Raw genomic sequence first — 8,757 nt, 5'->3', positions numbered from 1 at the left:
AACTGGGGGGGTTACTGGGGAGATACTGGGATCATAATGGGGGGGGGAACTGGGGACATACTTGGGGGGGATACTGGGGGGACACTGGGGACATATTGGGGGGAAACTGGGGACATACTGGGGGGATACTGCGGAAAAACTGGGGGATACTGGGATACAGTGTGGGGATACGGGGAGCGGGGAGACTGGGGCCATACTGGGGGCTACTGGGGACATACTGGAGGGAAACTGGGGCCAGTGCTGGGGGTCAGTGGGGCCATACTGGTCTGTACTGGGGGGGGGTTCCAGGTGCTAGGGGGGGGGGGGTGTTTTGGGGTATTCCTGTGCCCACCCCCCCCGCCATTGCTCCATATGTACCCTCCCGCCCCCCCCGCCCCGCTCATGGTCCCGCCCACGGCCCCGCCGCGTCACCGCGCAGGCGCTGCCGGTGGCCACGCCCCCTCGCCGTGGCCACGCCCCATCGTCGTGGCCACCGCGGTCGGAACCGCCTGGCGACGGCCCCGCCCCTTAGCAACGACAACGCCACTCAGAGACAGGCACCGCCCCTTAGCAACGGTCCCACCACTTAGAGACCGGCGGCGCCACTTAGAGACAGGCACCGCCCCTTAGCAACGGTCCCACCACTTAGCGACGGCTACGCCACTTAGCAACGGCGCCGCCACTTAGCAACCGGTCCCGCCCCTTAAAGATTGGCCCCGCCCCTGGCAACCGGCCTCGCCAATCGTGATAGTCGAGCCCATAGCCACAGGCCCCGCCCCTAGCGACAGGACCCGCCCCCCCCGGTGCTCCCCCCCGCTGGGGATCAAAAGCCGCAGAGGATGGGGGGGTCTGGGGGGGGGGGGAGGATGGCAGTTTTTATTGACCACGCCCACAGTGGACCCAGGCGTCCGGGGGCCCGAACCCCCATCCCCCCGGGGCTGTGATTCAACCCCCCCCCCAGCTCCAGCTCCACAGGGGGCGCTGGAGGGGTCCCAAGGGAGCCTTGGGGTGTCCTGGGGGACCCGGGGGGGGTCCCAAGGGGTCCATGGGGGTCCTGGGGTGTCCCAGGGGTGTCCCATGTAGGTCACAAGGAAGCCATGTGGGACCTGGGGGGGGTCCCAAGGAGTCCATGGGGGTCCTGGGGTGTCCCAGGGGGTCCTGGGGGTGGTCCCAAGGGGTCCATGGGGGTCCCAAGGGAGCCCTGTGGGACCCGGGGGGGGTCCCAAGGGAGCCCTGGGGTGTCCCAGGGGGTCCATGGGGGTCCTAGGGTGTCCCACGGAGGGTGCCAGGGGAGCCCTGGGGTGTCCTGGGGGGACCCGGGGGGGTCCCAGGGGGTCCATGGGGGTCCTGGGGTGTCCCAGGGGGCTTCCAAGGGAGCCCTGGGGTGTCCCAGGGGGTCCTGTGGTGTCCCGGGGGTGTCCCAGGGGGTCCATGGAGGTCCTAGGGTGTCCCAGGGGGGGTCCCAGGGGAGCCCTGGGGGGACCCAGGGGGGGTCCCAGGGGTTCCATGGGGGTCCTGGGGTGTCCCAGGGGGGTTCCAAGGGAGCCCTGGGGGCTCTTGGGTGACCCGGCGGGGGTCCCTGTGCATTCCCCCCCTCAGAAGGTGCGAACCATGGGGACACTGGGCACCTCTGTGGTGGGGGGTCCCGTCCCCGTGTCCCCCCCAGCGCTGTCACCCCCAGTGTCCCCATGGGAAGGGTTTGGGGACAACGTCCCCCCCCCTGCGCCCCCCGGGAGGGGCTGGGGCTGCAGCACGAGGACACGGGAGGGGGCGGCGGGGGGCAGCGCCTGTAGGACCCCCCCGGGTCCCATCCCCCCCCGCAGCAGCAGCACCGGGGGCAGCAGCGCCAGGGATGGGGACACGGGGACGGGGACGTCCCCTCCGGCCACCAGCACCTCGGGGGGCTCGGCAGGGGCCTGGGGAACATCTGGGGTCTTGAGTTGGACTTTGGGCACCTCCATGGTCTTGAGCTGGATCTTGGGCACCTCCATGGTCTTGAGTTGGACATTGGGCACCTCCATGGTCTTGAGTTGGACGTTGGGCACCTCCATGGTCTTGAGTTGGACGTTGGGCACCTCCATGGTCTTGAGTTGGGTGTTGGGCACCTCCAGGGTCTTGAGTTGGACACTGGGAAGCTCCACGGTCTTGAGTTGGACGTTGGGCACCTCTATGGTCTTCAATTGGACATTGGGCACCTCCATGGTCTTGAGTTGGATGTTGGGCACCTCCATGGTGTTGAGTTTGACATCGGGCACCTCTATGGTCTTCAATTGGACACTGGGTACCTCCATGGTCTTGAGTTGGGCGTTGGGCACCTCCATGGTCTTGAGTTGGACGTTGGGCACCTCCATGGTCTTGAGTTGGATGTTGGGCACCTCCATGGTCTTGAGTTGGACGTTGGGCACCTCCATGGTCTTGAGTTGGGTGTTGGGCACCTCCAGGGTCTTGAGTTGGACACTGGGAAGCTCCACGGTCTTGAGTTGGACGTTGGGCACCTCTATGGTCTTCAATTGGACATTGGGCACCTCCATGGTCTTGAGTTGGGTGTTGGGCACCTCCATGGTCTTGAGTTTGACATTGGGCACCTCTATGGTCTTCAATTGGACATTGGGCACCTCCATGGTCTTGAGTTGGGTGTTGGGCACCTCTATGGTCTTGAGTTGGGTGTTGGGCACCTCCATGGTCTTGAGTTGCACATTGGGCACCTCTATGGTCTTGAGTTGGACGTTGGGCACCTCTATGGTCTTGAGTTGGGTGTTGGGCACCTCCATGGTCTTGAGTTGGACATTGGGCACCTCCATGGTCTTCAGCTGGATGTTGGGCACCTCCATGGTCTTGAGTTGGACATTGGGCATGCCCATGGTCTTGAGTTGGGTGTTGGGTACCTCCATGGTCTTGAGCTGGACATTGGGCACCTTTATGGTCTTGAGCTGGACATTGGGCGCGTCCATGGTCTTGAGTTGGATGTTGGGCACCTCCATGGTCTTGAATTGGACGTTGGGCACGTCCATGGTCTTGAGTTGGACATTGGGCACCTCTGTGGTCTTCAGTTGGATGTCGGGCACCTCCGTGGTCTTCAGTTGGACATTGGGCACCTCTATGGTCTTCAATTGGACATTGGGCACCTCCATGGTCTTGAGTTGGGTGTTGGGCACCTCCATGGTCTTGAGTTGGACATTGGGCACCTCTATGGTCTTGAGTTGGATGCTGGGCACCTCTATGGTCCTCAGGTGGACATTGGGCACCTCTACGGTCTTGAGCTGGATGTTGGGCACGTCCATGGTCTTGAGTTGGACATTGGGCACCTCTGTGGTCTTCAGTTGGATGTCGGGCACCTCCGTGGTCTTCAGTTGGACATTGGGCACCTCTATGGTCTTCAATTGGACATTGGGCATCTCCATGGTCTTGAGTTGGGTGTTGGGCACCTCCATGGTCTTGAGTTGGACATTGGGCGCGTCCATGGTCTTGAGTTGGATGCTGGGCACCTCTATGGTCCTCAGGTGGACATTGGGCACCTCTATGGTCTTGAGTTGGATGTTGGGCACGTCCATGGTCTTGAGTTGGACATTGGGCACCTCCATGGTCTTCAGTTGGATGTCAGGCACCTCCATGGTCTTCCGTTGGACACTGGGCACCTCCGTGATCTTCAGTTGGACATTGGGCATCTCTATGGTCTTGAATTGGACTTTGGGCATGCCCATGGTCTTGAGTTGGACATTGGGCATCTCTATGGCCTTCAGTTGGACTTTGGGCATGTCCATGGTCTTCAGTTGGATGTCGGGCACCTCCACGGTCTGCAGTTGGACACTGGGCACCTCCATGGTCTTCAGTTGGACATTGGGCACCTCTGTGGTCTTCAGTTGGATGTCGGGCACCTCCGTGGTCTTCAGTTGGACGTTGAGCACCTCTCGGGTCTTCAATTGGACATTGGGCACCTCCATGGTCTTCAGTTGGACACTGGGAAGCTCCACGGTCTTCAGTTGGACATTGGGCACCTCCATGGTCTTCAGTTGGACACTGGGAATCTCCACGGTCTTCAGTTGGACATGGCGCACCTCCATGGCCTTGAGTTGGACACTGGGTACCTCCATGGTCTTCAGTTGGACGTTGGGCACCTCCATGGTCTTGAGTTGGACACTGGGAAGCTCCACGGTTTTGAGCTGCATGTTGGGTACCTCCGTCATTTGGTGACAAGCGCTGGGCACCTCAGTGGCCTGGAGATGGACTCCGGTCATGTCTGTGGTCTGGAGATGGACACCGGGCATCTCCGTGACCTGGAGATGGACACCGGGCACCTCGGTGGCCTGGACATGGACAGCGGCCACCTCTGTGTCCTGGAGATGGACATCGGGCACCTCCACGCTTTGGTGACCGACATCGGTCACCTCGGTGGCCTCCAGATGGACACTGGGGACATCAGTGGCCTGGAGGTGGATGTCGGGTACCTTGGTGGCTTGGAGATGGACATTTGTCACCTCTGTGGTCTCCAGTTGGACATCGGGGACCTCCGTGGCCTGGAGATGGACATTTGTCACCTCGGTGGCTTGGAGGTGGACGTTGGTGACATCCAAGGGTTGTGTCACAGCTTGGAGATGGACGTTTGTCACCTCACCGGCTCGGAGCTGGACGTTGGTGACATCTGAGGGTTGTGTCAGGGCTTGGAGTTGGATGTTTGTCACCTCATCGGCTTGGAGGTGGATGTTGGTGACATCTGAGGGTTGTGACACCGCTCTCAATTGGATGTTGGTGACATCCAAGGGTTGCGATACCGCTCGTAACTGGATATTGGTGACATCCGAGGGTTGTGACAATGTTCCTATCTGCACGTTGGTGACATCCAAGGGTTGTGGCAGGGCTTGGAGTTGGACATTTGTCACCTCACCGGCTTGGAGCTGGACGTTGGTGACATCCGAGGGTTGTGACACGGCTCTCAGTTGGATGTTGGTGACATCTGAGGGTTGTGACACCGCTCGTATCTGCACACTGGTGACATCCGAGGGTCGTGGCAGGGCTTGGAGTTGGACGTTTGTCACCTCGCCGGTTTGGAGTTGGATGTCGGTGACATCTGAGGGTTGTGACACCGCTCGCAACTGGATGTTGGTGACATCCGAGGGCTGTGACACCGCTCGTATCTGCACGTTGGTGACGTCCAAAGGTTGCACCACAGCTTGGAGTTGGACATTTGTCACCTCACCGGCTTGAAGCTGGACGTTGGTGACATCCGAGGGTTGTGACACCGCTCGTATCTGCACGTTGGTGACATCTGAGGGTTGTGACACTGTTCTCAATTGGATGTTGGTGACATCCGAGGGTTGTGACACCGCTCTCAATTGGATGTTGGTGACATCCGAGGGTTGTGACACCGCTTGTATCTGCACGTTGGTGACATCTGAGGGTTGTGACACCGCTCTCAGCTGGATGTTGGTGACATCCGAGGGTTGTGACACTGCTTGTATCTGCACATTGGTGACATCCGAGGGTTGTGACACCGCTCTCAGCTGGATGTTGGTGACATCCAGCCCGTGCGGCAGAGCCTGGAGCTGGATATTCGCCACCTCTCCTGTCTGCAACGTCACCTCGGGCGCCCGCGTCCCCTGCAACACGATGACACTGCCACCCCCCGTGACCAGGACGCTGGCTCCCGCTCCCGCCGCCCGCTCGGCGGGGACGACGGTGACGCCGCGCGGCTCGGCCGGGGGGGCGGGCAGCAGCAGGAGGCGCCGCGGTGACACGGGGGACACGAGGTGCAGCAGGAAGGTTTGGGGCGCGGGGGGCGGCGCGGGGCGGCGCGCGGCGGCGCGGGGGCCGTGGGTGCGGAGGTGGCGCTGCAGGTAGGCGGCCATGACGAACGCCTTGGGGCAGAGGGCGCAGCGGAAGGGGCGGGCGGCCGAGTGCGTGCGGCGGTGCAGCCGGAGGTTGGAGGAGTGCGTGAAGCTCTTGCCGCACTGGGGGCAGGCGTAGGGGCGCTCGCCGGTGTGGACGCGCTGGTGCTGCCGCAGGTTGGACGGCTGAGCGAAGGCTTTGCCGCAGACGCCGCAGGCGTGCGGGCGCTCGCCCGTGTGGAGCTGCCGGTGCCGGCGAAGGCACGACGTGTTCTTGAAGGCTTTGGGGCAATCGGGGCAGCGGTACGGCCGCTCGCCGGTGTGTTGCCGTAGGTGGTATTGGTAATGGGACGCCCACTTGAAGGTGAGGCCGCACTGGGCGCACTGGAAGGCGCGGAGCCCGGTGTGGACGCGCTGGTGGATCTGGAGCAGCGAGGAGCGCTTGAAGGCTTTGCCGCACTGCGGGCAGGCGTAGGGGCGCTCGCCGGTGTGGTCCCGCATGTGGTAGCGCAACCCCGAGGAGCCCTTGAAGGCTTTGCCGCACTCGGTGCACTGATAGGGCCGCTCCGGCGGCGGCGGCGAGGCGGCGGGGGGATGCGGCGCCGGCGCCGCGCAGGGGAAGGGGCGCTCGGCGGCGTGGCCGTGCCGGTGCCGCGCAAGCGCCGAGCTGCTCTTGAAGGTCTTGTCGCACGTGGGGCAGCGGTGCGGGGCGGGCGCCGGCGCCGCGTGGGCGCTTTGGTGGCCAAGCAGCTCGTCCTGGGTGGCGAAGCTGAGCGGGCAAGCCGGGCAGCGCCAAAGCGGTTGCGGCGGCGGCGTCGGGGCGGCGCGGGGGCCGTGGCTCTGGAGGTGGCGCTGCAGGCAGGCCGGGGAGGCGAAGGTTTTGGCGCAAGCGGGGCACTGGTGCGGGCGCGGCGCGGCGTGCGTGCGGCGGTGGAGGAGGAGGTTGGAGGAGTGCGTGAAGCTCTTGCCGCACTGGGGGCAGGCGTAGGGGCGCTCGCCGGTGTGGACGCGCTGGTGCTGCCGCAGGTTGGTGGCCTGAGCGAAGGCTTTGCCGCAGACGCCGCAGGCGTGCGGGCGCTCGCCCGTGTGCGTGTGGCGGTGGCGCCGGAGGCTGGAGGAGTTCTTGAAGGCTTTGGGGCAGGAGGAACAGCGGTACGGCCGCTCGCCGGTGTGTTGCCGTAGGTGGTATTGGTAGTGGGACGCCCACTTGAAGGTGAGGCCGCACTGGGCGCACTGGAAGGCGCGGAGCCCGGTGTGGACGCGCTGGTGGGTCTGGAGCAGCGAGGAGCGCTTGAAGGCTTTGCCGCACTGCGGGCAGGCGTAGGGGCGCTCGCCGGTGTGGCCGCGCTGGTGGTAGAGGAGGGCGGAGGAGCCTTTGAAGGCTTTGGGGCACTCGGGGCACTTGTAGGGCCGCTCGCCCGTGTGGCTGCGCTGGTGGTGGGCCAGGCGGGACGACCAGCGGAAGGCTTTGCCGCACTCCCGGCAGGCGTAGGGCTGCTCGGCGCCGGCGCGCGGCGCGACCGGAGCCGTCGCGGTTGCTCCTGCCATGGTCGCGGTCCTGGGGGGGACAGAATTGGGGGGTGGGTTGAGTGTGACACCCTCAGATCCGCCAGCAGGGACGGGCTTGGCCACGTGGAATAGCTCAGGGTGTGGGGGCGTGGCTTCCGCGGGGGGCGTGGCCTCGCCAGGTATTGGGCAGTTGGCACCTTGGGGGTGCTGAAGGGGCGTGGCCTGGGTGACGGGGGCGTGGCCTCGTTGTCTAGTGAAGACACGATTGGTGCTTTGGTAGGGTGGAGGGGGCGTGGCCTGGGTGACAGGGGCGTGGCCTCGTTGTCTAGTGAATAGACGATTGGTGCTTTGGTAAGGTGGAGGGGGCGTGGCCTGGGTGACGGGGGCGTGGCCTCGCTGGCTAGTGCAGAATTAGCGCCTTGGCAGCGATAAGGGGGCGTGGCCTGGCTGGGAGGGGCGTGACCTGGCTGGAAGGGGTGTGTCCTTGCCAGCTATTGGACAACTGGTGCTCTGGTAGCGCTGAGGGGGCGTGGCCTGGGTGTGGGGGGCGTGGCCTGGGTGAGGGGGGCTCGGTCTCGCCGGCTATGGGAGAATTGGCCCCAGTACCTTGGCAACGCTGAGGGGGCGTGGCCTGGGTGCCGGGGGCGTGGCCTGACTGGTGTCCCCATCAGGCCACGCCCCCACCGCGATCAAGCCCCGCCCCCGATGGGCGGGCTCTCCCCTGCAGTCCCCGCCCTCCAGCCCCTTTCGGCCCCGCCCCCGCCGGCCCGCGCTCGCCCTCCCGCCCAGGCCCCGCCCCTCGTCCCCTCAAAGCCCCTCCAGGCCCCGCCCCGCGCAGGCGCCGCCACCGGCCCGGCCCGGCCCCGCCGCTACCGCCCCCCGGTGCCCGCTCACCTGCCGGGAAAGGGCGCGGGGAGGAGACGGGGCGGGCCGGGCCGGGCCTGGCCGGGCCGGGCCGGGCCGGGGCGGGAGGAAACGGGTCCGGTGCCGCCGCCGCCGCCGCGCAACGACTGGGCCGCTCCGCGCGCCGAGCCACGCCCCTCTCCGAGCCACGCCCCCTCCGCGCCACGCCCCCCGCCGCCCCGCGCGCAACCGCCGCCCGGCCGCGCGGGGGCTGCTGGGAAATGAAGTCCGCGCCGCCGCCATCTTGGAGCCGGGCAAAGGATGGGGGGGGGGGGGGGGGAGGAATCCACTTTGTGACCCCAAAAATGGGGGGTCTGGAGGGTTTGGGGGTGCGGGGAGGTGGGCGGGGAGCAGGGGGTTGTTGAGATTGGGGGGGTTGGGGAGAAGCCCCCAATTATTGCCCCCTTTATTCCCCCCCTATTTATTCCCCCATTTACTCCCTCTTTATTCCCCCCTATTTACTCCCCTTTTATTCCCCTCCTTTATTCTCCCCTATATATTCCCCCCTTTATCCCCCCAATCATACCCCCCTTTATCTCCCCCT

The 8,757-nt window shown here is 64.9% G+C and overlaps 1 protein-coding gene across 9 annotated transcripts; it reads right to left on the bottom strand.

Moving 5' to 3' along the window:
- Window positions 1-835: 835 nt before the first annotated feature.
- Window positions 836-8,317, bottom strand: LOC136114307 (uncharacterized). 9 transcript variants are annotated; one of them, XM_071801120.1, is made up of 5 exons: window positions 8,205-8,317; window positions 2,985-7,359; window positions 2,325-2,774; window positions 2,025-2,144; window positions 836-1,964 (listed from the first exon to the last, which is right to left on the bottom strand). In XM_071801120.1, the coding sequence occupies exons 2-5, from the start codon at window positions 7,347-7,349 to the stop codon at window positions 1,575-1,577; spliced, it is 5,325 nt and encodes a 1,774-aa protein (XP_071657221.1). In that variant the 5' UTR covers window positions 7,350-7,359; window positions 8,205-8,317; the 3' UTR covers window positions 836-1,574. The 9 variants fall into 9 exon arrangements, with proteins under 9 accessions (XP_071657221.1, XP_071657222.1, XP_071657223.1 ...); XM_071801121.1 differs by having other exon boundaries at window positions 836-2,144; window positions 2,325-2,474; window positions 2,535-2,774; XM_071801122.1 differs by having other exon boundaries at window positions 836-2,144; window positions 2,325-2,534; window positions 2,595-2,774.
- Between the last annotated feature and the right edge of the window lie 440 nt (window positions 8,318-8,757).

This window comes from Patagioenas fasciata, chromosome 35 (genome assembly GCF_037038585.1).
Source record: "Patagioenas fasciata isolate bPatFas1 chromosome 35, bPatFas1.hap1, whole genome shotgun sequence".
Classification (NCBI taxonomy): Eukaryota; Metazoa; Chordata; class Aves; order Columbiformes; family Columbidae; genus Patagioenas; species Patagioenas fasciata.
The sequence above is the reverse complement of the archived record's forward strand: the minus strand, read 5'-3'. Positions and strand labels throughout refer to the sequence as shown.